Source organism: Andrographis paniculata, unplaced genomic scaffold (assembly GCF_009805555.1).
Source record: "Andrographis paniculata isolate CXL003 unplaced genomic scaffold, ASM980555v1 Contig38END, whole genome shotgun sequence".
NCBI classification, from domain to species: Eukaryota; Viridiplantae; Streptophyta; class Magnoliopsida; order Lamiales; family Acanthaceae; genus Andrographis; species Andrographis paniculata.
This window is the reverse complement of record NW_026137571.1, coordinates 879,996-895,626: the sequence shown is the minus strand read 5'-3', so window position 1 is coordinate 895,626 and position 15,631 is coordinate 879,996. Positions and strand designations below refer to the sequence as shown.

Sequence of the window (15,631 nt, the reverse complement as noted above, 5' to 3'; positions counted from 1 at the left end):
CCATTACCAGGAGAAAATTTAACCATAGAATCAGACAAAACTCATACAAGAAACAACCAACTGCAATATATTAATAATAAAAAACAATAAAATAAAAAGGGCAGTGCACAAGTAAAGAAATATCAACTAATAAGAACAATGTAGGATTATGTCATAGAAATACACCTGAGGCTCAGAAAAGCCATCTTCAGACAAGATAAGCAATCTCCCGAGCTTCTAGAATAGCAGTCCTCCTCATTTCAACTTGGATGGCTTGAGGAGCTCCTTTTCTGGAAGAATGACTAATATGAACTTGTAAAGAACAACATAATTGAAATTTTACACGGTACCAGATCACAAAAAACAGCATTCAAACATGATAACTGAAAATGAGAAGAAACCAGAATATGATACATGGAAAAGGCATAAACTGAAAACTGAAAGGCATCTAATGTAAAATTCATTCATATGCAATGAATCATTTGTATACAACAGATGATAATAAGTATGATCCCAAAGCTTTGTCCTCACACAGGAACTCTTAACAGACCACAGATGGAGCAATAATTTAGACATTCGTCCCTTATTCATCAACATCACATGTCACAACATGAGCATTGAAAAGTACTCTTCAAACTCCTTGTCAATTGTTAGTTTCCTAGTGTCCTGCTGCGTGTCTGCAACCAAAAGTATAAGAATGAATACCTAAATGGATATGCACAGTAATGAGTAAGGGCCTCAGGACACAAAATATGTTACCTTGACAAACAGACCACCTTCCAGATGAAAGGACGTAATCATGGTGTGCCAGCTGTGGGTTTTGAAGTTCCTCATCTGTACAGTACTCAATGCCACCTTTCAGGCATTCTAAGCAATTGCAATTAGCATAACCTCCAAATTCTACAAGTTCCTCGTAGCCATCAGTTTGCTGTAATCCGTGACATTCAGCTTCTTCACAGATGGATGATGACTCTAATTTGCCTGAAGATGATTTTTCCAGCAATTGATTCTCTAAAGGGTCAGGAATGATCACAGATGAGGAGCCATCACAACCAGCCGATGTAGTAAAAGGCTTGATAGTTGAGGGCGTGGGCATTTTCAAATATAAGATGCAACTATTAGGGCCATCAGGTGGACACGTGATGCAGCTATCTGCAGAATCTGAATTTGATTTAACCCCTTTATCGTACAAGCTACTTTTCACCTTCTTCGTGCTCAATTCAGATGCATCGGATTCAAGCATTTGATCACCACACACATGCCTTGGAAAGTTTGTTTCCAGAAACTCAGATCGAAGCTTCCTTTTCTTGTACAAGTAAGCAACATTTGTATCCATCGCAGTATGCACATCCAAACAGCTACAACAATCTATAAACCTGGAAGCAAATGTAAGGAATTAAATAGCCGTTCCAAAATTTTATAAGCAAATTAGGCAAGAAATGAATACTCCAAGCATAGTTTGGAATCAGAAATCAGACAAGACAAAAGCACACGATTAACAAAACTGTTTTATGGTTGTGATTTTTTCACCTCAATTTGCTGACTATAACCACATACACATAAACCAGCAAAAAAACCCTAAATGCTCAACTTCCATGGAGACTAAAGCATGATAAAACAAATACAGACTGCAAATGTGATAAAATCCTACCAAACAAACATGTTCTACAAGATCTGTTTCCAGTAACTAAAATAAAGAAGAAACAAACCGGCGACATAATTTCCTCCTAAATCAATCCATATATCAGAAATTCATCAGATATTACATTCTACGCACATATATACATAAGACAAACAGCTCGACATACATAGCATCAAACTTCCCGGTGCTATCCTTCTTCCACTAATTCACAGCATAAAATACTTATAAAATTACAGAACCAGCTATGCGCAAATAGAGAGCAACTGTCCAAGTAAAGTAATCAGAAAATCGACCTTTTGATTTGAGATGAGTTGGTTTCAAACTCCTCCTCCTCCTCCTCCTCCATGAGTAGAAACAAATTCGTCTTCTCGGCGGATCGAAGTTGGTTAGAAAGCCTCGAGCTGAGTGAGAGTGGCGTTCACGCGACAGGACACGACCACGTGAAGAAGTCCATGGGGGAATGGATGGAGTTTTACATCTCACAACTCACACGTGTCCGCCTTAACTGTAAATTAATACTCCCAGCCTTCCAACTAATTGGTTCTGTTCTCCCAAAATTAAATAACGTAACACACAATATTTTGTGGTCTATTTATGTGGCCTATGTTTGTTTTGTGTTTTGATTTAAATTTTTTTACCTAAAAATTATGTAGATATTATAAAAATAATAAAAATATATAGTAGATTAATTTTTCAGTAAAAAAACAAACCCTTATGTTCACAAATAATTGTATGTAGGGATGAGTTAGTGATAGAAAATGGGACATCATATAATGAATGACAAATAGAAGAATTTTCGAGGGACATCTGCAATTGATGATTTATTTTGTCTGCCACACATCATATGTTAAATATGACTTATCTTATCCAATTTAAATTTTTATCTTTTATTTTTATCGAATCTAATTTTGTAGAAAAAGTGGGGAAAAAAAAAAAAGAGATTCTGCAAGTGCTACATTTCCAAATATAAATTTTACATGAATTATATATAAAAAGTATATATTTATATAAATTATTTTATAATTTTTTATTTTTTAAATATAATATTCATATTAAATAAATTTATTGAAAATACAATTATTAACCATTTCAAATACTCCATAGTTCGGCTCTAAGGGTCCATTTACCTGCGTTATTGTGTTTAACATTAATAAACATTTTTCTCTTTTTCCAATGCAAAAAAGTAAATGAAACTTTAGACTGTGCACAGAAATACTATATTTTAGATTCATTTTACTTATATATATATTAACCATAATTTAACTTCCACTCGATAAAATAGTCCTGATATAATAGGTAAACCACTCCCCGCTATAAAATTTTAAAAAAAAATGTAAAAGGCAAGAATAAAATCCAAGAACAAATTCGAACCGAAACAACACTAACAGGGCTCATATTCATACATCATGGTCACAATCACAGTTACATGTGTATTACATATACAAACATATGAAATATAATCCAACAATCAGATGTAATACACAATACATATATTAACAGAATATAAATACAATATATAAACAGACATAAACGGTAACAAAATGTGTAGTCTATACAACACATACTATAATTAAATCCAAAATACGAAATAAATAAAAACAGCTCAATTTTATAATAAAAATTAACTGGACATGATAATATAACCACATACATAAAAAAATACTGAGATTAAATACCATTACATAGCAACAAATCCAATCCCAAGTGGTCTCATTCGACTCATAGAGCTCAAGAACAAAACACAACAGAATACTACAACAAAATATGTATAGCCGACAATGTTACAGTTCGACAAGTTTTTAACTTTACTCACATTTTTAGCGTTTGCGGGTTAATCGGATTGGGGTCAGCATATGAACTTCTATACATACAGAAACACATTTCTATATATATATATATAACCCGGAACCCTATCTAGTCTAGGTTGCCTCCGGAGCAGAAAAACAGAGGCTCGATACTCGTGGGTTCCAGTAAGTCGAGATATGGCCGTGAAAGAAAACATAAAACAACACAATTAAGGATGTCCGAAACCTAACCTTTTATCCCGGTACAAGCAGAATGAGGTGAGTGGATTGCAGATGTAACTGTCATGAGTATGGTTTCGACAAAGGATCAGGAGTCGAGGTTCCGACGAGTTTATCGTACTTTGTCCTGAACCGAGTGCCGGAACCGACATGCCCTGAGTTGGGGCACAGCCAGCAGAGAAGATTCGGGCCAAGAATCTGCAGCAGTCGAACAAATTAAAGATAAAGAACGAGAGTGCTAACTCGATTTGAATGAATTGTTGAGGGGAATCGCTTACTGATGTCAAATTGTCGTACACACCGATATCGTATGGATTTGAATAGATATGACCGCCTTTTTCTGCGAGCAACATGGCCCTAACGCCTTCGTAGTACTGCAACAAGACGTAAACGGAATTAACTGTAATGCATCGGGATCGGAACGCGTAAACGGCGCCAAATAGCACTAAAAACCTCGATTGTCGTCTTGTTGTGCACGATGAGATAGATGTGCCAGCCGACAAAAAACCCCAGCGCCAAACTTAACGGGATCAAGAGTAATGCCGAAATGACCTGAATATAAATCATGTAGGAGCTAAATAACATAAACATCAAGTATTCTAATGTGCAATTATGGCAATTAAGGAGTGTTTACTTGGGGGATTTAATTTTCGGTTTTTCTATTTCAACTTTTTTTCTCCTTAAAAATATCAAATTAAACACCTATTTTTTGTTTATTATATTACGCTAAAATTAAATTTTAAATTCAAAACATGAACGTTCAATACATATTTATATCACGTCAAACAACTATTTCATTTTAAAATTTTACTATTCAAAACCAAAATCTTACAAGTAAACACATATATTTCCTGGAAGGAAAAAACCGAACCGGAAAATGAACAATGCGTGAGCACATACATGTATGTATCTTAAAGAGTCTTCGGAATCTTGCTGAGAATCGACGGTCATGCTACCAACAAGCAATACCTGAAATAAGAGGCGTATTAACGGAATCGAATAATATGATTTCTGAAATTGAACGGAATTGGAAGGAAATAAACCTTACCAAGGAGTATACGCAGGCAGTTACGGCATAAACCACAAAAACAAAGAAGATCTTGTAATTTGCATGTCCGACGCAATTGTTCATCCAAATGCAATGGTGATCCTTGCATCACACAGAGCAAGAGTTTGAAAACATTATCGAAGAATTCCAAAAAAGAAAGAGAAACAAAGAACACTAACATGGATTGGGTATACCATTCTTAAAACACACCGATTACATATGCGGCAATGATGAGCCCGAGGGGGCTTATAATGGGAACACTTTTGGCAGTATCTCAAATCACCGCCCTGCACAAAATTATTTCCCGAAACTATTTAGTTATTGCACTTCAAGTATCATTTTATTGTTCAATAAGATCTCATGTTGTAAAAGTAAGGGTTCAAGAAAGATCTAAAATGGAAGTAAAACCAAAAAATGAAAGGAAACAAGTTTTAACAAAGTTCGGCAAACTACCTACATCCTCGGTATCTGTATTAGGGTTGCTAATAGCAACAGAGAAAAACCCTAACACTAAAGTTCACAAGTTCGGGTCACTTGACCCACCCTGCACCCCCCGAATCCAGGAGGTTTCATCCGACCCAATGCCTATACCTATTAGACTTTGACTGGCCCTTGATGATATTGAGCCACTTACAAATCTCCAAAATATATATATATATATATACATCAATTAACAGGCATTTAACTTTCAAAGAAGAAATTTAAGGAGACAAACTTCTTAGCAGTCAATTGCTATATTCAACACATAATCAAGAAATACAATCACTTAATAATCTTTGCTCCAAGGTCAAAAACAGCATATTGAAAAAGGGAAACGTTGATTCTGGAAACAGGATTCAGTTGGGAACTAATACCAGCAACCCGACATTACAGCTTGATCGAAAACATTAGTGGGTGATACAAGGCAGATGGATAAACCAAGAATCTAAAGATACCATTATTAACCCGTAAGAGAAGACACCAACAACAGCTACAGCAACTCATGACAAGACTATTACATTATTTAAGATTTAAGAGTTTTCACCTACTGCATTCCAAAATTTTCATAACAAAGAAATGCCATAGCTATCGATCAACGTAAATGGAGTGCAATTTGATTATTTTCAGGCAAGTATCAATCCCTAATCACAAAATTCAAATACCAAATGCAGGCCAACGCCAATATGGATCACACAATAGTATTAGGTCCTAAATTTACAATCAATCGATTTAAAACATACAAATTAGTACATAACTAGCTTAAAACTAATCGATCGACATAGATGGAGCACAATTTCATTATTCTAAGGCAAGTATCACTCCCTAATCACAAAATTCGAAAACCAAATGCAGGCCAATGCTATGCATCGTACAGTAGTATTAGATCCTAAAATTTACAGTCAATCCACTCGAAACCTACAAATTAGTTCATAAATAGCTTAAAACTAATCAATCAACATAAATGGAGCACAATTTCATTATTCTAAGGCAAGTATCAATCCCTGATCACAAAATTCAAAAACCAAATGGAGGCCAACGCCAATATGCATCATACAGTAGTATTAGATCCCAAATTTACAATCGATCCATTCGAAACCTACAAATTAGTTCATAAATAGCTGAAAACTAAATAATAAAATTGATCATAACAATATATTGATTCAATAGCAAATAAAAGCATATAACTAAACAACAAAATTGATATTTAACAGAAACCTATAATCAATCTGACAATAATGCTCAATCAACCAAAACCCCCAAAAATACACATACGAGCTACAAATTTATCACAATATATATGTATATATATATATATATAGGAAACACAACACATGCGGGAATCAAAGAAGCAAACAAGAATGGAATGGAATAGAAAGAAGAAGAAACCTTGCGTTTGATCTCATGGATCGGGTTATCGGAATCCTCAATGTCGGGCATAAAGGTCCCGGGGACCCGACCCGGATCGGCGAATAGGGCAAGGCGGTAGCTGGAGACGCACATGAGGGCGAGGAAAGTGAAGGCGGCGGCGTGTAACATTCCGGGAGAAGATCTGAGGCCGAACCAGCGGTCGATGAAGACGAGCACGGTGGAGAAATAGATATATATAATCGCGACAATGACGACGGCGACGGGTAATGAGAACTTGCAGCGGCTCGTCATTTGGGATCTTCTCCTCTCCTCGGCGGAGACACCGGCGGATTACGACGGCGTCCCCGGCGGTGGGGGAATTGGATTTGGGGTTTAGTGGAAGGTGCGGTGGACCGGTGGCGTGGTTTGGGTTGGGATGGAAATTTAGAAGCTTTATTTACTATAATTGGGTTTCCAGGCTCTTTAAGATGTGTTTGTTTCAATTTTACAATGTGGTCTGTTTTCTTATAGTATTAAATGTATATTAAAAACAAGGATAAACTATTTTTTTTTAAGTTCGTAAGTGACCTTGTCATTTTAATCCGTAAGTAGAGTCTTTCGTTGTTTTAATCCTCCGCGGCCGGAGACGCAAAGTCAGCGACACCGGGCGGACACGTGGATTTTATTTAAATCTTTTTAAAATTTTTTCAATTGGATCAAATAAAAAAAATGCAAATAAAATTAAAAAAAATTAAAACATAAAAAATAAAATAAAATCTACATGTCCGCCAAATGTCGGACACGTGGACTCCGGCAAGCCACATAGGGTCTCCGACGCCGGAGGACTAAAACATCGAAAATTTTTCACTTATGAAACTAATTTGTGACATGCTTCACTTACGGACTAAAATGATAAGGGTCCAATTACAAGATTAAAAACAGTTTACGCTAAATAAAAATACTATATTGATAATATAAAATAATTTTCTCTCTTTTTTATTTTACTTGTTCAAGTTTACGTAGATATTGCAATTTAAAAATATTATTCTTTCGGTTTCAATTGAAAAAATTATTTTTACTATTTTCGTCCGCCTCACTTTGAAATATTATTATTTTTTAAAAAAATATATCATACATTAATACTAAAATATTATTAATTTTTACTTAAATTATAAATATAATTATTTTATACATGAGTCAAATGACAAAATGTCAAAATCACTTACACACTTCTATTAGATAATAAAATACTACTATTTTTTAATTTACTATAAAATCACAAAAATATTTTTGAAATGGACAGGAGCGAGTATAATTTAATGAAAATAATTATTATATTATATAAATGATTGTAAATTGAAATTATGATAATTAATTAATTTAAATTAAATTAAAAAAATATAATTTAGTTTTTATTAAAAAAAAGAATACATGAGATAAACTAAAATAAAAAATATGAACTAACACAGAAGGAATAATATTTTATATGAAATAATTTATAATTAATATAAACTAATTGTATTAGAAATGAAGAGTTTTAACATACTACTATTATTTATGGAAGAATACAAATAAAATGATTTTGAATCAGTCCTTGAAATATTAAGAATTTAATTAAATTTATTTATATTATTTGTTAATTATATTTAAAATTATAATTTACTAAAATTATAAACATATCAATTGTTACTAAACATATTACAATAAAAAATATATCAACTATTCTGATAAAAAATAAAAAATAAAAAATTGTAATGGAGACATTTATTATGATACCTAGGAGTTCAACCGAAATTAGGTATCAAGATTGAATAAAAATTAAATTATTAAACATATATTAAATAGATTGATTAAATTTCTTATGTTAAAAATATGCAAATTTCTTTTCAAAAGTCCACTTGCCAAAATCATGTGAATGTACGCATAAGTGAAGACAAAAACATGTTAAAAGATTGTATATTGACCTATGTATCTGTGGTACGATTACAATATTTAATTTCAACACAAAAATATATTAGTTTGAAATTGATTTAAAAGAAAATATTATTTGAAGTTTTATTTAATTATATTTTAATATAAAGTTTTGTGAAAATAAAATAAAATAATATCTTTATTAAGAATAATAAAAATACAAAGAATGAACAATGTTGATTTTAATTTGAAATTACAGAACAATAAACTTAAATTGTCAAATACATAATTTTAATTAACACCTAATATAAAAAAATATATTCTTTCAATCCAACTAGATGAATATATACTAATTTTTGTCACTTTTATTGCCTAAATTAAAAAAAGAAAAAAGAAAAAATACTATCAAATTTCTTTTTAATAAGTATGACCAAGTACACTTTGTTCTTTCAATATTATTTTATCAATTGCAATTTTTTTTAAAAAAATTAATACTGATACTCATTCGTCCCACTGATCCGCCTCTAACAGTCACATTTACGTCTTGATTAAAATTGATGATTGAGATCAAAATTACTGAGACCAAAATTGATTTTTTTTCATAAATTAATTTTTAATACTATTATAATATACAAAATTTAAAAATAGATGTGTAATTGGATGTTTGAAAGAGAATTTTTTTTAATGAATAATAAAATTTTAGACAAAATCTTTTAAAAGAATATATATTATAAAATTTTATATTTAATTATATCATAATTATTATTGATTTTGTGTATTTTAACCGTATCAACTATTTTAAATTCAAAATAATTTTTTTTTAAAAAATATAACAAAAAAATAAACTTTTAGATCAAAACAGAAATGTACCCGACATGTGCTACATGACGATTATGTAACAACATGATCATGTATAATTATACACTGAAATATGCATGGTCGTGTAGTTTCAGGATCAGCTGTCACGTCACCTTCATTATGTCCGCTTCAACCATTTCCGTTACTTTTCTAGAGGTGAAACCAAAATTAATTGAAATTGTTTATAATTAAACCAAAATGAATTGAAATTATTTATAACGAACTAAAATTGATAAAAAAAAAAAAATTTATAATAAGACCACAATTAATTTTTTTTAAATATAATATAAAAAATAAAAAGTAAATATTGTCCCGTCTAGTGGCTTGGGGTGGACATATTATCGGGAGATCATAGATTCCCACGCCTCTGGTTCGCCTATGAGTCTAATTTTGGATCCCACGTCACTAAAAAAAAAAAATAAATAAATAAATTTGATATCTTAGTATTAAAATAAAATTTTCTATGAAAAAATAGAAGTAAAATGTTATAAACGAACACACGTGTCTGCCTACATCAGCAATTGCACACTTGCTTCTCTTCGTCTCCGGCAGCATTATCGCCGGAAATGGCAGATTATGCCTACGTTTTCCAATAAATCAAAAATGGCGGAGGAATCAACCAAAAACTCCAAATCTCTGCCCAACCAAATCGCACCGAGCTCGACCTACTCCAAGCCTCGAATTCTCCACAAATCCTGCTGATGATAATTCCCGATGACGTACGCCTCAATCGGAAGTAAATCAGAGTTCCCAAACGTGAAGCATCTTACCTCGTCGCCGTCCCTAACCTCGCCGGGGACGGTATACAGCAACCGCTCATCGGAAACCGTAATCTCCGCGCCGCCGGCGCCGGCGCATTCAACGCCAGAAGAAAGCACAAATCAAACGCCCCCTGGAAGACGAAATCTGGATCGTCCAATCGTCGCAAAACACCCGCCGTCCGATTAGCGAAGGCGTTTTTCAAAGCGGCGTAGGCCGGGCCGAGGAGGAAAGTAAATTGGGTGCCCGAATCGACCATGGTTTGACCCGCCCCGGTGTGGTCGGGTTCGAATACGTATTTGGGCAATTGGAGCCAGTCGCCGGCGACCTTAATGCCCTCCACCTCGACGGTGTAGGCTTCCCTATCAAAGTAAGGCAAAGGCGTCGGAATCTGGATCAAAGGCTTATAATTCAAAGGCCACGTAAAGTTGGACTCACCGAAGAGAAGGACCTCCGACGAACCCGACCCGGAAATACAATACGAAAATTTACCCAAACCCATTTGCGAGACGAAGGAGAGGGACCCACGGTTCAGACCCATAAGTCCGGTGGCGGTCTCGGCGCCGGAGACGGAGTCCATACAGCCGAACACGGCGGCGCCGGCGAGGGTAAAATTGTCCAGGGCTAAATTGCCGGCCGACGAGGAGGCGTCGGCGTAGGAGAGGATGACGTGGCAGAAGTTTCTAGAATCGCAGGAGGTGGGGATGGAGAAGCCTAGGGTTTGGGTGGTGCAGGTGGGGGAGGAGCAGAGGATTGGGGAGTAGGAGGAGGATATGGTGGGGTTGAAGGAGGAGGTGTTGCTGCAGTGGAGCCAGGGGAGTTCGCTGCCGGTGTCGACCACCATGGTGACGTTCTGCGGCGGCGTTCCGGCGGCGATGGTGACGATGAGGGTGGCGTTGTGGAGGAAGGGGAGGTTGGTGGGGATGGGTGTGTGTTGGGTTTTGAGAGGGAGGGCCAGGGGCTTATAGCCCAGAGATTTACGTGAGATGAATAATAGTGATGATAATAGGGATAATGGAGAAATGGAGAGTTGAGATCTGGTTTGGATGTTCATGGTGGAGGGCAGGGGGGAGGAGATTGATCGATTGAAATGGATCTGGGTTTGGGTTTTAGTTCAAGATTTTGGTGACAGGGACCATGTGACAATACGTCATCTCCTTGATTGTGACTTGAGAGGAGTGTACTAATAATATGACTACATGGGAACGGCGCCTTCATAGATTTTTCGATCGAATCTAATAATAAATAAATTACATTAGACAAATTATATTCTGAATAAACATTTATCGAATTTAATAATCTGAAAATTAGATTCAATAAAAACAAATTACTCTGTACAAACTAAATGTGTCAGGCAAAATTTGGAATAGTCGGACATTTTATTATTGCTTTATATATCGAATGGCCGAAAGTATTATGTTAAAAAACAGCGGCCAATATATATGCCTTTTGTTTCTGGAATTAGTATATCCATTTACTTTTTATATGTAATAAATTGATAGAATTAACAAATTTACCTTTGAATGAGTTAAAATTATATTGTAGTAACAATAATAATAATAATTGAAATTTTAATTTTATTTTTTTCTGCGGAGACATAATTAAAAAAAAAAAAACATGAAAATATTAATTTTGTACGGATCAAAATAAAATGAACTGATAAATTGGAATATATTATTTTATACTACCACTAAAAAAAACAATTCATTATTCATATAGTGTTGGGGAAGAAGATAGTTGGGAGCATTAAATGCTGGAGAAGGAAAAGGAAAGAAAATTAGTGGCTAGTGGGAGGGAGATGTTTATTAGTTACTGTCTCTGTCTGTGTCTGTCACCTCACTCATTCGCTCACTCTTATGTTAGGTACCTAAAACAGGCATCTCACTTATTACTTGAGACCTAAAACTGCTACTGATTAAATGAAAAGATCGATGTATTCAACACAGGACTCGACTCGTACAATACATTTAGCCAGAATCTGGTGTGCATACGGTGCACGTGCCTAGGCACGTGTTTGGTTTGAGTACAGAATGAACACATAATTGCCTGTGCTGTGGGGTGGTGGGGTGGGGTGGGGTGGGGTGGTCCTATCAGGAACAATTTGTGCCCAATTCATGCCTCAGCTAATCAATGAAAATGGGAAATCATTTCTTTACAATATTGAAATTGGCTAAACAAAACATTGGTGTGTATTGTAATATTGATTTTTTTTTTTCTGTTACCTTTTCGACTAAGATCCTGCTATCTACCACTCATGCTAGAGACTGCTGAATATGTGCCAACTATTGCACAGATTATTCCCACAAAAATTAACAGGGAGCAAGTCGCAATCTGAGGATTAAATCAGGGAAAGTTTTAAAAATGACAACTTTGTCTAATAGAGAAAAAGAATCTACAAAGAAATGGATAGAAATGTGTACCTGGAGTTTACCATGTCTTTCTTGGACTAATCTCATGTAACAAGCACATGGTAGGATTATAGACTGCTGAGCAACATGTTGGGGATCGATAAATATGCGTTAGAATAAGGTTAAATTAAGTCGACTGAGTTCACCATAGAACGAAAAAAGGGTAAAGGTAGATAATAATTTACCATGACCATCACCAGAAAGGATCCTATCAAGGCCATCACAGACCCTGCAAATTGTCAAATGCAATGGATGGGTAAATCTAGAAGGGAGTGGACAGACTTCTTGCAGTTAAACGCGCACGTTAATGCATTTACGGAGGTGTTTACCGAAATATGGAACTGTCAATGCCACAAGCAAGGTTGAAACAACCAAACATGTTCTGATGAGCAAGTTTGCGAAATATGATCCATGTTTAGCTGCTGGAAGTAGTTCTTCCAGGCCTAGTGCAACAGGGGTGATTGTAAACCCGAACTTCGTTACAGGGATAATGACCTGAGAACATGGTTCGACATAGTTAGTATGTAGACAATCGAAATTTAATTGGAGAGTATTTTATGGAAAATAGCAAAATAAATGGTTGTAGATATGGAAAGATCATATAGTCTTCTCTTCTTACCACAGCCCATGCAGCAACCTTAGAGGCGATCAAATTCTCGGGCAGATTTAGTGTGAATTGAGTGTCTGTGTCTTCACCAAACATCAGAAGTCCACATACTGCAACGCCCGCATATAGTAAGCCAGCCGCTAAAAAGCTGCATTTCCATCATCTATTATGGGAACATACACGATAGCAGACAGCCAAACAAGTTTTGAAAGAATTTTAAGAAGTAAGGACATGTCAATGCCAATAGCTTACCTGATGATCAAAACTGAAGGAAATTTAGAAGGCTCTTTCATGGAGGAATATATATTCGGAAATACTGAATGGCTACCATAGCAGAAGCTGAATATGCCAACTGCGATGGGTAACCTCGTGAGGTTCAATGCTTTTCCACTTGCATGGAATCCAACTTCAGAAGTCACTCCAACCCATAACAAGCAAAACGCTACAAGGATCAAAGTCGCAATTCCGCCAACTGTAATAATGAAAATTGAAACAGATAAAAGTTGAGCTTCCTTCTAAACATGTTTTAAAAGCTGGTCCTAAGATGTGAAGGAAAATGAAACCTGAAATGTATGAAAGCAAGCCAAGATTTCGGAGCCAAACAGTTGGAAGAATAACAAGAGTGGAAATAACTGCACAGATTTGATAAGAGTCCAAATGCAATCCAGCAACATCCATATGAAGATTCGGGGAATTGGCAGACAGGTTGTCGCTCATCATGATCAAATATTCCACACATGTAGACTACAACATGGAACTTTTGAGCTTAGATGTGACAGAAGATGAAAAAAAATTAAGGAAATCTTAAACTATGTACCAGATGGGAAGTATACATACGTATAACTCTATGTACAGGATGGCCTGCAATTTTCCAAATCAACTCAGTAAGTGAGTCGTCAAATATTTCATATATACCTGTTAATAGAAATAAGTTCTTGGTACTATTAAGGCTTAAGTTTTACTCACAGAAATGCATATTCGACCACCAAAGCCAAACGCCGCCTGTCCAATATCTGGATACGTTTGGAGTAGAGAAGAGCTGTCTAAACATCTTTTTAACAGGATCCCAGTGTAACATGTAATAGCTCCTAATATAAAGAGAAGCAGGATGCTGAGCCACCCGCCCTCTTTAAGCGCATAAGGCGTGGATAGGATTCCAATGCCAGACAGAACATTTGTGGCTGCACTTAAAAGAATTCGAAAGTCATATGCTATGATTTAAATGCAAATAGATCAATGCAAATGTATCCAGCTTTTAATTTCATCCAGAATTTAGTGTTACTATTATTCTAAAAGGACTATTAAAGACAGAACCTTTGCTTTTGAGCTATTCAATTACTTGAAGAAAATGTATGGTTCTAATTTCTATGAAATTGTGCATGTACATAAAGCTATTCACTGCAGGAGATAAATAGAATTTTTCTTAAGCAAACACTCCCTAGATCATGATAGTGCTTGAAAATTACCATTAAGAACTGACTGCGCATATGAACACAGCTCAGATGAGGGCAGTTCACTAACAGAAGTTCTTGACTGAGAAGTGCCAGACAGGCTTACGGGAAGTATGGAGGGAGGCACATCTTCCTCATCCGAATATGTTGATGGTACAAGGGGCTGAAACAAAGATTCAGGACCTGATCTCGGCGATCCCTTGTCCGCTGAAGCCACAAAAGAATTGCTTTTAAGGTAGCTGAGAGGTGGAGGTGCCATACTTGTATACATGTCCATCGACCGCCTTCATTATTGAACAGAAGATCATCAATTGGCTGTAGCGTCAAAAAAATTATTATCATGAAGCTACTAGTAATTTATGTTTATCTGTGTGAACATCAAATGTACTGATCTATCCACAATTGTCAATATATATGTATATATACATATGTTTATAGAACCAACAATTTAACAAAGGAAGTTAAAAACAATCAATTTTATTAAACAGAATACATGCAGCGTATAATCTACTAGAAATGCACCTTTGAATGTATGGAATCATATCACTACAGAGATTCAACACTGAAAAAATAAAAAACTTTGTAGGTTAAGAAAGGCTCATAACTGTGCAATGCAGGAAGATACCTGTAACTTTGAGGCCAAGGAGGTTGAGAATCACCGGCGAGACATTCATTCGAACATCCACGGGAGGCGCAAGTATCAGATTCAGAATCGTTCTCATCACAAAACCTTTGAGCTTCGTTTTCTTCATCATCCGTCTCAATTTCGATCGCGCGATCCTGACCGAATTCCTGGTCCAGCTGCTTCATAACTTTTTCTCTCAATAAACTGCTTTTCAACAACCATTACACACACACACACGTACACGTCACCAAATAACGCCACAAAAAGTCGAAAACCGAAAAATCCACAAATTTCGAAGAGATGAACAGAAAGAACAACAGACGTTAGTGCCTCCAGTTGCACTCGAATCCAATGTGACACTAAATTCACAAGAATGCAGAACGAGAAACGTAAGGCAACGTAAAAGAGGATAATTCATCTGCTCCCATTTCTCATGGTGGGAAAAATAACTGAATCCCAGTCAACGAACAAGCCTTCCGCCTTCCCCTCGCT

At 35.4% G+C, this 15,631-nt stretch overlaps 3 protein-coding genes and 1 pseudogene across 7 annotated transcripts; all 4 read right to left on the bottom strand.

Annotated features, from left to right (window-relative positions):
* Nucleotides 1-417: 417 nt before the first annotated feature.
* On the bottom strand, nucleotides 418-2,115 carry LOC127250781 (protein FAR-RED-ELONGATED HYPOCOTYL 1-LIKE-like). The gene is made up of 3 exons (XM_051274202.1): nucleotides 1,915-2,115; nucleotides 739-1,355; nucleotides 418-656 (listed from the first exon to the last, which is right to left on the bottom strand). Exons 1-3 carry the CDS (start codon nucleotides 1,965-1,967, stop codon nucleotides 583-585), a joined length of 744 nt encoding a protein of 247 aa, XP_051130159.1. The 5' UTR covers nucleotides 1,968-2,115; the 3' UTR covers nucleotides 418-582.
* Nucleotides 2,116-3,274: 1,159 nt separating this feature from the next.
* Nucleotides 3,275-6,982, bottom strand: LOC127250778 (probable protein S-acyltransferase 16). Its single transcript, XM_051274196.1, has 7 exons — nucleotides 6,560-6,982; nucleotides 4,888-4,980; nucleotides 4,694-4,795; nucleotides 4,546-4,614; nucleotides 4,099-4,197; nucleotides 3,924-4,019; nucleotides 3,275-3,843 (listed from the first exon to the last, which is right to left on the bottom strand). The coding sequence occupies exons 1-7, from the start codon at nucleotides 6,830-6,832 to the stop codon at nucleotides 3,709-3,711; spliced, it is 867 nt and encodes a 288-aa protein (XP_051130153.1). The 5' UTR covers nucleotides 6,833-6,982; the 3' UTR covers nucleotides 3,275-3,708.
* A 2,620-nt stretch (nucleotides 6,983-9,602) lies between these two features.
* On the bottom strand, nucleotides 9,603-11,308 carry LOC127251084 (aspartic proteinase PCS1-like; annotated as a pseudogene).
* A 655-nt stretch (nucleotides 11,309-11,963) lies between these two features.
* On the bottom strand, nucleotides 11,964-15,539 carry LOC127251082 (amino acid transporter AVT1D-like). 5 transcript variants are annotated; one of them, XM_051274651.1, is made up of 11 exons: nucleotides 15,140-15,539; nucleotides 14,530-14,798; nucleotides 14,030-14,244; nucleotides 13,901-13,924; nucleotides 13,627-13,807; nucleotides 13,316-13,535; nucleotides 13,076-13,211; nucleotides 12,786-12,951; nucleotides 12,642-12,685; nucleotides 12,469-12,534; nucleotides 11,964-12,379 (listed from the first exon to the last, which is right to left on the bottom strand). In XM_051274651.1, the coding sequence occupies exons 1-11, from the start codon at nucleotides 15,322-15,324 to the stop codon at nucleotides 12,290-12,292; spliced, it is 1,596 nt and encodes a 531-aa protein (XP_051130608.1). In that variant the 5' UTR covers nucleotides 15,325-15,539; the 3' UTR covers nucleotides 11,964-12,289. The 5 variants fall into 5 exon arrangements, with proteins under 5 accessions (XP_051130608.1, XP_051130609.1, XP_051130605.1 ...); XM_051274652.1 differs by having other exon boundaries at nucleotides 12,469-12,531; XM_051274648.1 differs by having other exon boundaries at nucleotides 11,964-12,534.
* Between the last annotated feature and the right edge of the window lie 92 nt (nucleotides 15,540-15,631).